Source organism: Sphaeramia orbicularis, chromosome 16, assembly GCF_902148855.1.
Source record: "Sphaeramia orbicularis chromosome 16, fSphaOr1.1, whole genome shotgun sequence".
Lineage (NCBI taxonomy): Eukaryota > Metazoa > Chordata > Actinopteri > Kurtiformes > Apogonidae > Sphaeramia > Sphaeramia orbicularis.
The window spans coordinates 36840092-36857781 of NC_043972.1; the positions used below are offsets into that span (position 1 = coordinate 36840092).

Here is a 17690-nt window from a genome sequence, read left to right on the forward strand (position 1 = left end):
TTACATTTTACAAAAAATATGTGAACAACCTGAAAAAACAGAAATTTCATATAAAAAATTAATGCAATTTTAACAATATTAGGTCTTGACTTATTATTTATACATGTACATTACACAGTAATACATAAACATTTGGTAACAGGCAGAATGTTGTTAAAATTTTGGAGTTTGGAACTAAAATTTGAACAATTTCTACAATATTACATCTCTTATTAACACAACTACAGATCACAGTGGATCCATAAATGCACAAAACATTTAGTAACAGGCAGAATATTGTTAAAATTGCACATTTTGGGTTGTTCATCTTTGTTTTTATTTATGTATTTATTTGCATTTTACTTTGAAAGAATAGTTTTGTAAATGTAAGTATTTTCATAGTGTAATGTTATTTTTTTCACTTAAATTTTTTCCACATAATTTTTCACAAAGAAAATTTGTTGTCATTATTTATGGGTTATTGTGTTGTTATTTTTACTGTAGCTCACATTGGTCTGTATGTGGAACCTGAAATAAAATGATTTTGACAAGCTTGACTGTTCAGGTTAATTTTTGCAGTTTCATCCTGCGGGCCGGAATGGAACCTTTGGCGGGCCAGATTTGGCCCCCGGGCCGCACGTTTGACACCTGTGCTCTAGGTACTTCAGCTTCTTCCCACCATCCAGAGACATGCACTGTGATAGGTTAAATAGTCAATCTAAATATAGCTGTAGGTGTGAATATGAGAGTGTTTGTGTATGTCTGGGCTGTTACGAACTGGTGACCCTGCCTTCATTCAGGGGTAGCTTGGATAAGTTCCAGCACCCCCATGACTCTCACAAGGGTTAAGCAGGTCAGAAAATGAATGAATGCATGAACGACGAAAACTTATTGCGCATCAAAAAAAAATCCAACAGCACTTATTTAGTGTAATAAGCTAGACTTAGATGTTTTAGTTTGCAGCCTTCATCAAAGTCAGCCCAGGGCATTTGGGTGGTCCTGATGGATTCTGGGGAACTGGCTGTATTTTTGGTATTTGACAACCAGATCTGCTTTTTGATAGAAAAATTAATGAAGAACAAACTTTGCTGTTAAAACAGTGTTCTTTAATTACAGCAAATTTGATGTATTCCTTTCCTTCCTTCAGTCTGACTCATTTAATGGACTGGTCTTTGTAAGTCCATGTAGTAGCCAGTGTCTGCCTTGTGTTGATAGATAATCATATTGCATTAAAGCCTCTTTGTGGTTTAGATACACCCCTTTCATCTGAACACATAATAAATCACCTTTGTGAGTCATTTCTGGGCTCTACTGGGTTCCATCCATCTCTCTGCTGTCTCAGCATCCTCAGTTGGATTGGATGCCTGTCTAACATCTCCTAATAAATGAACCTCAGACCCCTCCTCTCCCCACCTTGCTGTCAGATGACCGTAGGTGTGTGTGGTTTTTTTTTTTTTTTTTTTTGGTTTTTTTTTGGAGGGGGGGCTAAGAGTGGCCGGTGTTTCCCGATATGAGTCGAGTGGTTCCGAGAGTGAGCAGAGCCCGACATATTCTGAACATCTTCCAAATGTTGAGCCCGAGTCGTGAAGTGCTGCTCTTGAGGGGGGAGAGGTTGAAAGGGAGGGAGACGACGACGACAGAGGAGAAACACGCACTGTTCACACGCATTTCCACCTCGGAGAGCATCCCTGCATCTCCGCAGCTCCAAGCGGCCGGTTAAAGGTAGGTGAGCAGCTGAGCACCGGTATTTTTATCCCCTACCCTCACATCCATGTGCGGATGCATGTCCTAAATGTGACTGGTGCACGACGGGTTAAATTCTGCAGTTTTTTGGTTTGATGCGCTTATCGGCTATCCTGGCCCCGGAGGTGACAGAACAGAGAGGAGTTATGAGGTTTATTATTAACAACACATCCGACTGTTATTAGAAGGTGTGTAATATATTCTATCTCTCCTGGTTTACTGTCTGAGCTGTCAAGACATGGAATTACCTCACTGGATATTTTAGGCTTATTTTTTCTACAATTGAAGTGATTTTTTCACCTGCAACGACCACGCCACAGTGTGAGTTAACATGTTTAATGGAAACAGACATAGCCTATAGAATTATAGGGAGGAATAATGGAAGTGAAGATGGGGATGTAAAAAATGTAGAAATGCCACATGATTTGGCTCTTTCAAAGGTCTTATTAATACAACCTGAAAAAACTATGTTTTATGTAACTGGTATTATTTGCCTATAGGGAATTTAAATTTCTGCTTCATTTTCCGTCATCTGTATCCAAGTTTTGTGATCCCCTTCCTTCTGCACTGTTAATAGCTTAATAAGGTCCATTATCTTAGAGGGTGCTCTCTCCTCCTGCTCTCCGACTGTGTTGCCTCCACCTGCAGTATCCTGAGCTGCATCTGTTACCACCTCATCCAGCTCCAGTCTGCATGATTATCTCATCTTTACCATGACCAAATTATACATTTTTCTGTGTTCACCTCACCCTCTTGAGTTGGTGTTTCAATACATGGCACATATACTGGAACACCAAACCCCCCGCTCCCCAACTCCTCCCTCATGCTCATTGATTTTAATGAATCTGACAGGTGCAAGCAATATGGTGGAAACCTGTCTTGCCCTTTAGCTCATTGCAGCCAGCATTGGAGGGAAATTGGAATTGATTTTAAAAAAAAAAAAGGAAATAAAATGATTCTTGTTATCACTGGGAGAAACATTTACCATTTTGTGTTTGCTCCTGTCTAGACAAGATTTTCTGGTTGGTTGAGTTTTCCCTTGCATCCTTGTCTGCTGTGATGATGTGAAGCACATGATAATTTCTAGTGATGGAAATCAGGGTGAAAAGCCCAGTGGTGTTTTTTTCTTGTTTGTTTTAAGTCTGTACCCCTAAAGTAAACACTTTCACATGTGTGCCTCTTGGTGCAGCACTCAATTTTTTTTTTTTTTTAGATGCATCATGATTTATACATGTTTAGTGCTGTGAGAAAAGGGTACAATATGTGCAACCATGTGTGTGTGCATCTGTTATGTATGTCTCAGCACACATTTCCCTTCCAAAATGCCTTTTCATCTTCACCTCATGTAATTTCATTTCACCTCAGCACTAAAGAAAAAGGGAAAGTGAAAATGCAAGAGAAATGATGACGGTAAAGGCACAGACGAAGCTTTGTTGACTCCCCACATCTGCAGCCACTGAAGGCATTTCCGCCTCTTTAAAGCACTGGACAAAGACTTGTCTGTCCTTCCAGTAAACGGGGAGTTCAGAGTTAGAAAGAACACAGACACAGGCTTTGATTCCAGAGTGGGATGCACTAGCTTGAATTATATAAGATAAGGAGGAGGAGAGGATGAAAGAGACATGATAAAAAGAGAGCGAGATACAGAGAGGGACAAAAGGAAAGAAAAAAGGGAAATGAGAGAGATGCCCAGAGATAGAGTTGAGGACTGAGGATGAGAGGAATCATACAGAGAAGATGAAAAATGGTGGAGAGAAAGTGAGAGATAATCTGTAGCTGTCAGACACAGATATGGATAAAGTAAAAAAAAAAAAAAAAAAAAAAAAAAAAAAAAAAAAAAGGCAACAGTACAGAGAGGAAAAGTAGACATGAACAAGGGTGTAATAAAAGGAAGAAGAAACACTTCAAGATGTGAGAATGATTACAGAAAAATAACAGCAACAAGGGAAAAAAGACCACTGAATCCAGTGAGGTAGAAGGAGTGCAGTGAAGGGAGAGAGAGTTAAAGAAGGACAGCAGCAGATGGCAAATTTGTCTATGTCCGGCTGCTCATGTTTTATAGCCCAAAGGAAACTGTGTGACTAAGCTTATATGTGATTTAGCATTTTTTCATGGTCTTGCATGTTTCTGTTCTGTGAGGTGCATGTTATGGAGTTGTTCTATCATCTTAAAATGCATAAAAATGACACTGAAATGGGGAAGATTTTGGATTATTTGCGTCATAGATCCTTCTTAGAAACATCAGATTGGCTGTAGTTACTCCAAGAGGCCTACTGCTGTGACAAACAGATGGACGCAGTTTATTCACCTTCTTTCCTCACAGCCGAACGCTGCTGTATTTTAGTAATTAAATGCTGCCAGCTAGGAGTCTCAATAGTCATTTTTTGTGTATTTTTCATGTTGTAAAGTTGAAAAGTTAGCATACAATGCGGTGGCCTCAAAAGATAGTTCAGTCCTAAGTAGGAAAAAGTTCCTGAAAGAAGATCGCAATAATAAAATTACAGTGTAATTTTAGATGGATGTCTAGAGCAAAGGACATGAAGGGTTTGTCGGCAAAGAGACACTGCACTGTGTGATGCAGCTCCCATATTTTGTTTCAAATACAATAAAATCAGTGGGCTTTTAGGCTCTTTGCCTGGACTGTGGTGCGAGGATGTGGCAGGCAGTATAGGGCTGTCTGAAACACTTTGTCAAATTGACAATGTGAAATGTTAATTATCCTTGTTTAACTGTGAGGGACAATGGTATCACTGCTTTATTTATGTTACATACCCTGTATAATAAAAACAACACAGACTCATGGCAGACAAACAGACATGTCTCAGAGATTACCTCGAAGCATAGATGGCTTGGTGTTTTATTTCTTGTTCTAGGAATGGAAGGCGCTACTACGTCTGCCATGTTACAATAAGACACTTGAATCTTTACTGCATGTTTATTAGCTGCTGCAAAGTGTGACTGTGAGCACTGCAGGTGTTCCCTCCCAGTTCCCTCTTGAGCTTTGTAAATGAAAACTGCAGCAAAATCTCTTTTGCACAAATCTCTTGATGTGTTGCCTCAAATAAACCACAGTGTAACAGGCAGAAGTTTGCATCCTTAAAATATAATCCCCTCTCAGAAAATGTTAGGAGCTCCTCTTGTTGTTTGCCCTCTTGGCCTTCTCACTCATAAAATTTCTTGTTGGAAACTCACCCAAGTCATTGCTCAAATCACTGCTATTTAAATTATCTTTAGATTTAAGACGGTTTAAATTCAGGCAGATAATCATAGGTCAAGTAAAACCAGGAATTACACATATCCCAACATTTTATAGAGTAGTGTTTCTATAAGGCCCAGTTGCATTTTTGGAGCAAGTTCGCCTCATGAGTCAGCTCATAGATCAGAGTTTGGGATCATTAAGTCACAGTGACACTCAAGTAGGCTTTCTGAACAGAAGTTGCACCATAGGCTTTTTTTTTATCTGAAATGGCAGGTAAATTGAATTACAGAGACTGCCAGATCCACTGCAGATACTGTCTCTTCAAGAAGATTTTTTTTTTCTTTTTCAGATTTTTTTCATGTGATTAGATAGGCTAATTGAATCCTCAGCAAGTAAAGTACATATACAAAATAGAACACAACCAAAAGAGATAAAGTTGTAAGTGCCTCAGAGATATGTTCATTCACAAAGCAGTGTTAACATGTTCATACAAATATTATGTTGTTGTGGATGCATTCAGTTTAAGGATATTTTTTGTACATAGATAACCTTGATTCCATGCTATTTAGATACTGCAGTGTGTGAGAGTGAACACTGCAGGTGTTTCCTCCTGGTCCTCTCCTGGGCCTGTAGAATGAAAAACACAGGAGAGTGTCTTTTGCTCAGACCCCTTGATGTGCGGCCTCTGATGTCTCAGCACAGAAGAAAGCTGTTCACATCATCAGTGTAGTGTATAGGTGGATCTGTTTCTTTAAGTGGAATCACTCTGCTAGTCACTAGTTTTCCCTATAGGTGATCTGCCATACCATTAATATTTTGAGTAACTTTTTGTTAAGTAAAGTCAGTGAGAAATCATGAATGAACTTATTATTGTTGTTGCAAAAACACACAATCAGTATTCTCTTTCAGCCACAATTAATCTGGATTCTTCTCAGATATCTTCATGAAACCTTGTGAATTTTATGTGTTCCACTTTCTCCACTTGATTCTAGACTTTTCACATTTAAAACTCAGTTCAGCAAAACAAGATTACTATTAATTTTAATTTTGTGCTTTATTCCAAATCTGAAATAATAGAATTGTTTGTAGAAGTAAGTAGAAATTATCTGATTTTTCACCCATTTATTAACAAAAATCATACCTTCATCTACATTTCTTCTTTACTCATAGCTTCAGGCTGATGCCCTTCCAATTATGGGTTACTACTCTAGGAAAAGGCAAACACAAAATCAGCCAATGAAAAATCTGTACTGAAACATACACCAATATGTAGATAATATATAACATGTGTCACCATCTGTCACCATCTTCATTTTATTCTAGACAGAAAAGAATCAGCCAAGATGTGGGCAGTCAGTGTGATCACATTCACGTTTCTGCTTGCAGCAGGTATGTAATAAATAAATAAATAAAAATCTGTGAAAATGGTCCCTTTAAAATTAAGTCAAACTGTCTTTTAAAGGTTTAACAGTACAAAAATTTAATTTTCATTAGATATTGAATAAACACCCCATGATCAATATGTTTTTTATGATTCATGTTTTCTTTGATTTTTGTTTGCAGCTTTTTCTGCTCCTGTGAAGGGTAAGACTCAGCATATCAATACAGTATACACATATGATTCTGACTTTATTTATTTATTCATCAATAAAAAAATAGAATCTTCCTCTCATCTTGTACTGTACATGTATGTCAATACTTCCTTCCTTCCTTCCTTCTTGTAGCTCCAGTCAATAGGGAGAACGTCACTTTGTTCCATGGTGAAGATTTCCACATCATGCTTGTGTCGCTTAATGTGGACATCACATTTCACAACTGGTCTGCTCAGCGGTCACCTGACATATACCTGCTGCGTGGCGGGAAAGAGGTCAGCAGCAGGGCCAAACTCAACCACCAACTCACTTACCTCATCATAGACGCTGTGGGTGAGGGAGACGAGGGTGTGTACACGGTGAAAAATCCAGACAATCCAGAAGACATCAAAAGCATCAACCTCATAGTACGAGGTAGGACATGAGTATATAATAAGAAGGATAATGTTTCATTGCGTAGGCTGACATGTTACACCCAGATTCAGTTTCCCATCTGCTCTCTGCTTGGCTTGAGGAAGCACAATTTTTAATAGAGAAATTCAATCTTGTGTTAACAAGTTTAGGTGATTGTGCTACAAATTTCAATTGAAAAATCAAGTTACAGATAATGATTCATATGACATCTGACTGTAGTGTTTTTGATTCACTCACTCATGACATTGAAATAACAAGCTATTTCACATAAAAGATCTTTAAAGTTGTGCTTTTTCATCAAATATTGCAACTGTAATGTGGATAGAAATAAGCTTTTAAAATATGATTTTAGAATAAATAACACAATTTTAAAGATTAGAAGACATTTTTCTGACCTTTTTGGCTGTTAATGTTGAATATATCACCAAATATCAGTGAGTAGAGAAAAATAGTCTAGAAAAACTGGAAAGAGATTTGTGGATGTGTGTTTTTTTCTCCATTCATGTCTCATTTATCATGTGAAGAGCACTCAGATTAATCTGGTGTCCCTATATATATACAAACTGGATGTAAAATAGCCCAAACTAAGTCCACCTCTACAGAAACATGATGCAGCTCTGATACTGATGCGTCACTATTAATAATCTCATTATGTCTTTTGTAATACTATATCAACCCAAGGAACCACTGCTTTCTCTGAAAATGCCTTAAATGCTCTGTTCTGCTAGTACTGTACATTTAGTGAAGCATTTTTTTTTTTCATTTTCATGTGATATCACTGCTTTAATTTAAAATTAAAGGATCTGAATTCTCCATCACTGAAACTGTGCAAAGCAAAAAATAAGCTAGTGTTTTGTTGAGATTTGTTCTCTTGTTAAATATGAATGGATAAAGTTCAATCTAAAACTTTGTGAGTTCTGGTAACTCAATGTATATGATAAATGCATGAAATCAGAATGAGAAGATAATCCTCTTACGTCTGATCTGGAGTCAGAGCCACTGTAGGAGCTGTCAGCTCTGTTTCTTTAATCATGCAGTCAGCAGTCAAATAGGCCACGCAGTTGCACCTCCTGTTTGTCCTGAAAGTGTACAAGTTACAGCAGCATCGACTAAATCTGAATGCGGTTGGATTAAGCCCAGAAACAGGTATGCAGTGGATGGAGTGGGCTCAAAATCAGCATGGATAAAGGCAACTGTTGCATAGAAATATGCGTATGATATGCCATATGGGACCAGTAATGTGTGTGGAGCTGGTGATGAGGGGCATGTTTGTGTTTGTGTGTGTGATTGGGTGTTTTTTTTTCAAGTGTGAGAACATACTGGAGCTGCCAGGCAGTAATTATGCAGCTCTTTAACCACCAACCCACTCCCTTCTCCCTTCTCTTCCTGTCTTTATCTTGTCTTCACTGTCTTTCCCTCCATTTGGTTTGCTATCCCTACCCTCCCATTTGAGCTATAGTGATATTTTTGGAATCTTCTTTTCTGCAATCTGTCCCCTTTTCCCCACATCTGTTGAGCAAATTTCTCTTCCTCTGGTTTTGTGGTCTTTCACCCCTGTGCATCCTTTCTCTCATGTAAACTAGTTTTATTATTACTTTGCCTATAAACTGTCATGAAATGCTCCAGCCATTGCGATTAATATTTTTGTTTTTATTTACTCAAGAACAAACATCCTGCTTTGCCTTCTAGATTGCTCAAATGAGCAGACCATTAAATATGGAGACAACTACCAAATTCCACTGTCGGGGGTGTCTCCTCCTGTCATGCTGGAGTATAAACCCAGTGCTGTGGAAGCAAACCTGACATCCAGGTAATGTTGCAATAATATTACAAAAAAATCTGTACTGACATTTTCCTGCTATGACTTATATACAGTGAGACAGTGTGTCTCAACATACCTGAGAAGGTCAAGCAAAGTTTATCCTCTTTAACTTATCCCACAGACCTGCACTAGTGCTGCTGACCACCGTAGGCACAGCCAGGGAGGGCTACCAGGATCGTATCAGCGTCAGCGACCGCCACATCACCCTCAGCGCTGTCACAGGCAGCGATGAGGGCAGCTACACTGTCAGGGATGCCAAAGGCGATATCAAAGGCAAAGTGTGTCTCAATGTAATAGGTGAGAGCAGAAATAAGGACTGTTAATGTTTTTCCTCTCTCATGGCTGACCTGTTTTTAAATGACCAGCACCTTCCATTAAGAATGAGGTTTTTTTCCCCTCTCTAGTTATTACACTCCTGTTGTCTACCATAATGGCTTTTTAAAGACCCAAACATTAATGGGCTTGAGCAAGCTAATGCATTTTAGATGATCCATGGGCCTGTTAACAGAACTGTGATGTATGTATTGTGTATCCCTGTGTCTGTCTCAGAGCACCAGAAGTTTGTGAGCCTGCCTTATGGTAAAAGACTGAAGATCAACCTGATACTCAACAGCTCCCTGGTCCAACTCTACTACATCCCAGAGAATGACCCCACACCTCATCTGCTGTTGGATAAGGGAGAGTTTACAAATGTAACTGTGGCCTCTCATTCATTTTATATTGTTCCATAATAACTTTAGTCCTTGATAAATTAATAACTCGAGACCATTTATATAATTGTCTCTTCTGATTCATCAAATACAAAGCAGAAACATACTCAATATGAACATTTGTGTATAATTTTTGCAGTTTTCCTCTTTATGAGGTTGTTTTTTATGTTTGGCCACACACTATCTTCAAGACTGTTTCCTGTTCACTGTTAACTCATTTTACTACATCCTAAGTGCCAGTACTGAACGGCAGACCTGTTTTATAGCCGATAAATGTCACAAATAGGCATTTAACGCCATATGACTTACCTTTGTAGCTGTGTTTGTTACTTTGAACATTTTTTTTAACATGAGTTAGTGATTATGTTAATATAATTTTCTAATTGATTCTTTGATGGTATAAACTGATGGCATATTGTCAAGATCAGGACTGATGTGTGGTGTGTATGTCTGTCTTTTCATGCCAGGCCCAAAAGGAGTTTGGTTTTGAAGACCGCATCTCTTTAGATGGCTCTTTGGTTTTTCTGGATCAGGTCAGGCCTGCGGACAAAGGCGTGTTCAGAGTTGTTGACATACTGGGGTTCCCTGTGTCCAGCGACCACCTGGAAATACAACGTAAGGAAGGGATGGGGAAAAAATTATCATAAAACCAATGATAAAAATGTGTTTATTATTGTGGAGCTAAGGTAATTTGTGTGAATTGTCATGTGAATAAACAAATAATCTGTTTCTGTTGTAATCACTCTGGAATTCAATAAAAGGTCACTTGAATTATTTCCTCTCCCACTCCTGTCCTTCAATCTTCTTTCCCATCATGCCTCCATGCAGCCTACAAGCTAGAGACACTGTATGTGGCCATCATTGCCCTGTTGGGCCTGCTGGTTTTCCTTCTGCTGGTTTGCCTGTTGTCTTGCCTGATCAAAGTGAAGAAGAGGGCCAAGAGGTCCGCTGCCCTGGAGAAGATTGCCCAGAACGCTGGCAAAGAGGACGAGGGAGAGGCCTTCAGACAGGTTGGCAGGAAAAACACACACCTGACAATATGATAATGATGATGATGGGGTGTGTGCTGACAGTAATCCAGCATGGTTGTTTTGTGTGCCTGCCCAGGTGGTCAAAAACATCACCAAACTCAGTGAAGAATCCAAGCACTCCCAGGCTGACAATACTGAGAAATCTCAGAGCACCGAGGTGGACATTAAAGTAAGGAAACTGTCCTTTAATGTGTCTTGTAGCAGTTAGGTTTTGTTCTTTCATGTGGTCCTTATGGTACATATTTGTATGTATCAGCAAAATGCACTTTTCTAATGTTATGTACATTACAAAACCATAAAACAAACTATTTAGATTTCATTGAAATGTTTTATGCTATACATAAAGCCCAGACACATCCACTGACAGCCATTAGATTGGCTCACACAGATGTACATTACATCATTCTGGTCTCATTCAGTTTATTTGGACCCTCTAATAAATGATCTGGAGGTCCAGCTGTAAAATTGTCCTTTAATAATAAGATTTTGGGACTAATAGAAGACATTCGTATCTACTTTTTTAACGTTCGATTGACAGGTGTGACGCTCATTCTCCTGCCCAGAGCAACTTTCAGAGCTTATGTTTAATGAACAAAAATATAATATTCCTGACAGCTTGACTATAGCTATGGGAAATAGAAGACAGTAACAAAACAGTCAAAGGATTTTGATTAGCAAATGTTAAGCTAGCATTAGGTAGCTTTTGAAACAATATTACATGTAAGGTAGAATTTAGCATTTGTGGTCTCCAGACCCTCGTGCTCCTCTCCCTCTAGCCTAAGCCAAATATTTACTGATACTACTTACCAATACTGCTAAGTTCTTTGACTGATTTCTAGGGGGCACTAAGTGCAGGATGCTACGATGCATTTGGAAAGTACTGTTAGGGAAAAGTTGTTGTGGTGGAACATGAGGAAGCATATTGTTTTACAATTATGGCATCTAAATTGAATGTTTCTGTCAAGACTTGGCATTTTGACTGTCTAGTTCAGAGGTCAGCAACCCTGGTCCTAGAGAGCCACTATCCTGCATGTTTTAGATGTATCCCCCTTTCAAAACACCTGATTCAAATGATAAGCCTATCATCAAGCTCTGCAGAAGCCTGATAATGACCATCAGGTGTGCTGGAAGAGGGAAACATCTAAAACATGCAGAATAGTGGCTCTCTAGGACCAGGGTTGCTGACCCCTGGTCTAGTTGGAGCTTGTAGGATCTCGTTCCAAGTAATAAAGGTGATTTATGAAGCGTAACAGAGAAAGAGACAAGAAGGACAATGATGAAATCTGTCCCCTGTTGCCACATTGTGATAATAAAGAAATACTTTCCCTTATTACTACAGAGTATTTCAGGCAAGCCAGACTATAGTGTCTGTAACACTGAGTCTGGTAGAGGTTTTCTGCAATGTTTCACTTTGCTTTTTGTTTGATCTCAGGGTCTGGAGGTGTCCTCTAAAGAGGTTGGAGTTGGTAACCTAGAGACCAGTGACTCAGGTGTCGGCTTTAACACTGCCCTCCCACTGGACACTGACACTGATGCTGCAGATCAAATCCCTGATTCTGAGGCTGTAAGCGTCTCTGCTGCTGCTGAGACCAAGCCAAGTCCACCGTCTGCTGCCACATCCAAGCCAAGCGCTCCACCAGTGATGGAAATTAAGCCCTCTCCAGTAGCTGAGACTAAAGCCAGCCCAGTACCTGAGACTAAGAAAACACCAGATCCACCTGTGGAAGTAAAGTTAGATGTGCCCAAACCAGCAGATGTTAAGCTTAGCCCTAGTCCTGAGCCCAAAGCTGGCCTGAGCCCAGCTGATCCAAAGCCTGCACCAAGTCCAAGTCCGGAGGCCAAGCCAGCTGCCCCTAAAGCCCCCACCCCCACACCTGAGAGCAAGAGTGCCCTGGCTCCCACACCTGAGCCACCAAAACCAACCACACCAGAACCAATAACCAACGGTACACCCGAGCCAGGGCCAGATTTCAAACCAAGCCCGGATCACGCTGAGGTTATTGGAGGTTCAACTCCTAAAGTAGCCCCAGCTAAAACCCCAGAAGTGGAGCTGAAATCTAATGGGGCTGGACTAGATGTCGAAATCGATGCCAGCAAAGATGGCACCGTAGCTGTTGATTCCACCACTACGACCACTTGAAAACTCTCCCTGCAAAAATGCAGCCCCATAGATCCTCTCTAACACCACTGTAGACAATCGAACACCCCCTACCAAATAATGAAGAAATCACTGAGGTGGGGGCGAGAACTTTGATTAAACTTGTCTAATGCCTAAACACAATATTACCTACATAATGGTATCACACTTGTCTATAACTACCACTTAACATGTAAGACTTTTAGATTCAGAAACACTTTACATAACAAAATATCAATGCAGCTTCCTGATTGTGAAACATTTTAGTTGTAATACCTCTTGCAACTCCATTTTTATTAGGTAACTTTACAGTTAAACTGCCAGACTGCAAATGACATCCTTTGCAGAGTTTACAACTAAAATGTTAACTTCAGATAAAGGAATTTTCTTACATAATGAGATGCCCGAATGGTTTACAGATTTTATTAAAACTAAGCAAAGTCCTTATTTGACCTGAACTAACCATTGTTTCCTATGTAGCAGCTTTTTGTTTTTTAGCATGTTGATAAAGCAAGCAAAATGCATGAAGTTATCATTCCAGTACTATGAAGCATTATGTCATCTCTAATTTACTAATACCTGTGATGACATTCTTGTGATTGGGTATTATGAACATGGAAACAAAAGGCTCTTTACAGAAAATGATGAAATGTACAATATACTAAAATACATCACAGTTTTGATTTACTTTAAAAACACATGGAAACTTGTAATACATTAACAGTGTCGTGACATTGAGACTCAGACTGGTCCCTCAAGTCTGTATGGATTTCCCAGTGGATCTATAGAAAATCTGCTATTCTTAAAAAATCTGAAACCTGTGCCAATAGAAACTTAACAGATCCACTATGTTTCTACTGCTTGTTGGGCTTTCCAAAGTTAAAGTATTTGTAGAGTGTGTGGTAAATTTAAATAGGTAGAACTTTTGTTTGACTGATTTGTTGTTTGTTGGTTATATTCTCTTCTTTCTCAACTGCTTCATTTCCCCTGTTCAAGCTCAGACCTTCTTGACCTGCTCATTTCTCCTTGACTTTCCTCTTCGTTGCCTTCTTATTTCCTTGCTTTGTTTAGCTGGGCATCATTTAAACATACAATCTTATAGATAAACAATAATTAAACATGACTCTGGCCAGTTATGTCCTGTCTCTTCAGACATGTACTCTAAAATTTGTGGAAAAATTTCAGCATTTATGCTGACCATATTAGATCACACCACCATGATCCTCTGAGGCCTTAATTAACGATCCATCATTTGTCCACAATTTTAAGATATGCGGACATTCATTCAACAAAATGTAAGATTTGAGTTCTTTTATAACACAGATAATAGGTGTGGCATTCTGCATGTCTCTACCTCATGCTTTAACTGGCCACTGGTAAACCACTCACAGTCCATTTAATGCACTGAGGTCAACAAAAAGCATTTGAGATTTTTTTAGGGAAGCACAAAGTAACAGCCATGAAATGTATTCACATGATCAGTGAAATGTAGAAAAACAGTAGGAAGCAAAATTCAATCGACAACCACCAGGCCTTGACAGCTTTCTTAACTAATACTGTCTTACATGTAAATTAATATCAGATGATAGATCAGTGTCCTAAAAAGCCATATGACAAGATAGGTTTAGATGTCAGATTTAATACTAATAGCAATTAATATAACATACAGCAAAACTTACAAAAAAATAATAACATAAATCGATGTGCCTCAGTGTGTAGTGAACAGAATCAGATGGTCAAATCACACGTATTAAACATAAACAAAGGCATATGATTAGTGATCTTTGACTTGATAAACAACAATTTGTGTCTCATTTACAGCCTGGATTTGTGAAGGATCTACAAACCCTGTTTCGAAACACTAAAAAGAGTCTTTTTACACACAACACATACACACACACACACACACACACACACACACATATATATATATATAAAATTACAGATAGACACATATCCACTCCAGCCTTGTAAATATTGCATGTGTATGCCCGTTTAACCCCCTTAAGGCTGAATGTTTTAGTATATAGAATGGTTGTTGTACTATATCTAATAATAAAAATGAAGACTAATTAAAATTTCTCACAACCTTAAGTATGAAATATAAACACATAATATACAATATACTGTACACTAATATTAACTAACTTCTTGAACTAATTTGAGAACCACATATTGTAAAAATGATCAAGAAGTGTTTTTAGATCAATTATCTGCTATCCTTATTATTCCAACCTGATGATACTCACAGCATAACTCTTACAGTATTTACATGTTGTATTAAAATGTACTTCACTTAAAACGCCGCATGCCCCCACCAAGTCCTGAAAAACAAGCTCTTATTGTCCTCAAGTTGTGTCTGTGTCCGTCACCAGACGAGTGGTGTTTAGATGTTGCCATTATCATGTGTTGGGAATTTGTGTGATTAATGTGTACGCCTAAGATGCACATATGAGTGTGACTGTTGTTTGACCAACTGTGTGTTTGTGCTAAATCTATGCATTGGCAGTTTGTACAGAATGAGACTATTGTACCGTTAGTGTGCATCTCCATTTGTTGTGAGTAAGGTATCCATGTGCCTGCTTAAATCATCTTGCAGTGTGAAGAAAACAAGTGCTGTGTTCAAGTCATGAGTGTGAATGTGTTCAAACCACTGAAATTGTAAAGGATATTGTAACTCTGAGATATTTGAATTATTATTGTCTTTGTTTTAGTGCCTCAAACATATATTAGATAGTGAGCCTGTATTCTGTCAGTAGCTGACACCCCTTAATGGCACCTTTTTTCTTATTAAGTATGGTATTCACTGATCCTGGATGCAGTTTGCACACCTGAATGAACAAAGCGATGGCATTTACTGGCCTAAGATGAGTAATTTGATGGAGATACGTGACATGTATGAAAATGATGTGGTGGTGAAAGCTGGACTTTTCAGATGATGACTACAGTATGGTGAGTGTGCTGTGGTTGTGAGTGAGGGTGTTTTCCATTTTGCTAAACAAGTCAAAGGCACATTTTGAATTCCTCATAGCAGTAGACGATCGACAAAGCTTTGTCAAGGTAACCTCAAGGGTTGCCTTATGATAAGCAATTGATTAGGGACTGCTAAAACAGCATTTTCATTAACCTCCACTACGCAGTCAGTGATTGTAAAGTTAACCCACTCAGAGTAAGTAGTGATAAGAGAGAGGCAGATGATGTTTTAGTGAACAGGAAGAGCCTTTGGTTTACATATTACCAGCATCTCAAAGGACAAAGGAGAGTGACTGAAGTGGTGCTGGAGTTGTTACATCTTGGTGCCAGAGAGATTATGCTTTCACACCTCTGATAACCCACTAATTGAAACCACTACTGTTATTAAACGTGGCACTCCTTACACAGTGTGCATTGTCTCTGCCCTGATCCTCTCTGTTTACTTCTGGCCTGGGTGTGGTGTGATGTTCCACATCTTTTCTCTGTACTCTCTTTTTGCACAACACTTAATGCAGATGTTTTGTAAAGAAATTGTTTTTTCTCTTTATTTCATGTCTATAGGAATACTAAGAATAAACAAAAGATTATGACATTTGCTGTCCTGTTGTCACTGTCACTGGCCTCAGAGAAGGACATTTTCTTCCCAGAGCTGTCTATTCCATCTCAGTCAGTCCTCTCACTGGGTGTCAGCCATCATTTGTTCTGAGTCTCACGTGTCATTTTCTCATCCCTTTGGGCCCTGGGTCGTGCTAATCCTAGTGCTTTGTTTTGGGCTTTCACCACCTCACTAGGATGTGTCGTATACCACAGCATACACAAAAGTGATATTTATAACCAGGCTCAAGGTAGCAGCTGTAAATCACAACCTTCCCAATGTCATGTTTAAAATGCACTTTTACAAATATTAGTGTAGTCCAGGAATTATGTGAATCATTAAATTTATTTTGCACAGTCTCGAAAACATGTGTGTTCTGTGTTTGAAATTGGTAAAACATTAACTTTAAAACTGCATTATTATGGCTTTTGTTTTAAAGCTACAGTAGGCCGAAATGAGGAAAAAATACACATATAATGTAAAGATACAGACTGAAGGGATGATGTTGTTTCATGTTACTACAGAAAATTTGAGACAAAATATCACAGGTAGGGGAGCTGCCATGTTGCTTTTCTGACAAACCAGTCTAGTTGAGTCTACATAGTAAAGACATAAAAGTCTTGAAAGTGATTGGTCATTAAAGTGAACAAATATATCTCCTCTTCTGTGGAAAAGACCTGTGATTGGCTGAGTCTCCTGCCACAGTTTGGATTTTTTGATGTTATTTATTTGTTTATTTCAAATATTGCAATAAAATCAAACAACAAATTAATTACATAAAAAGAAAGTAAACCATTCGGAAAGGAGCAGGATGAAAGTTAACTTATAATCTCCCTTACTCCATCCTTCAACTACCCTACATTCCTATGTCAGATTCTCTAAGTAACTCAAAAATCCTCACATATCAGACTAAATTCTGACTATGCATAAAACGCAAAATTGCTGTACATATCAAGGACAGACTTATCTGACAAAAGGCAAGAAGGAAAGTAGATGACTAGCTTCATGTTGGAAAAAAACGGCCAATTGAAGCTTTAATGGTGTGAAAACTGTTCCTTGTCATAGTGAGGGGCTAAAGATCTGAATTGGTGCTAAGTTCTTCCCATCATCTGTGTCACATGGGTTAAAGAAGGGGAACAGAGGAACAAGGACCACTCCCATGCTGAAAGTATATATTGGTTCCATGGTGACAGCATTGTAGAAGGACACTTCCTCTTTGTCACAGTCTAAAAATACACCAATCCGCACAAGTTGGGCAGACACACAGATCTTTGTGGGCTTTGGGTCAGTGCAGGCAAAGATGGAGCCGCCCTTCAGAGACATTGTCCAGAGGCCGCTGGATGTACCCGTAGCAACCATCTCCCCTCTGGTGACATCTGCTCGTGCTACACCCAACCTCCACGCTGTCTTACGACTCACATCCACTTCCCAGTAGTGTCGCCCTGTAGTAAAGCCTTGGCCACCCAGCAAACAGTAATAATAGTGGAACCTTCGA

The 17690-nt window shown here is 38.9% G+C and overlaps 1 protein-coding gene across 3 annotated transcripts; it reads left to right on the plus strand.

Annotated features, from left to right (window-relative positions):
* Positions 1-1495: 1495 nt before the first annotated feature.
* Positions 1496-16192, plus strand: LOC115435078 (uncharacterized). Of its 3 annotated transcripts, none has more exons than XM_030157266.1 (11): positions 1496-1701; positions 6245-6310; positions 6485-6505; positions 6646-6927; positions 8617-8737; positions 8871-9046; positions 9299-9441; positions 9927-10074; positions 10288-10469; positions 10567-10659; positions 11923-16192. In XM_030157266.1, exons 2-11 carry the CDS (start codon positions 6265-6267, stop codon positions 12628-12630), a joined length of 1920 nt encoding a protein of 639 aa, XP_030013126.1. In that variant the 5' UTR covers positions 1496-1701; positions 6245-6264; the 3' UTR covers positions 12631-16192. The 3 variants fall into 3 exon arrangements, with proteins under 3 accessions (XP_030013126.1, XP_030013127.1, XP_030013128.1); XM_030157267.1 differs by having other exon boundaries at positions 6249-6310; XM_030157268.1 differs by lacking the exon at positions 1496-1701 and adding an exon at positions 1883-2043.
* The last annotated feature ends 1498 nt before the right edge of the window (positions 16193-17690 follow it).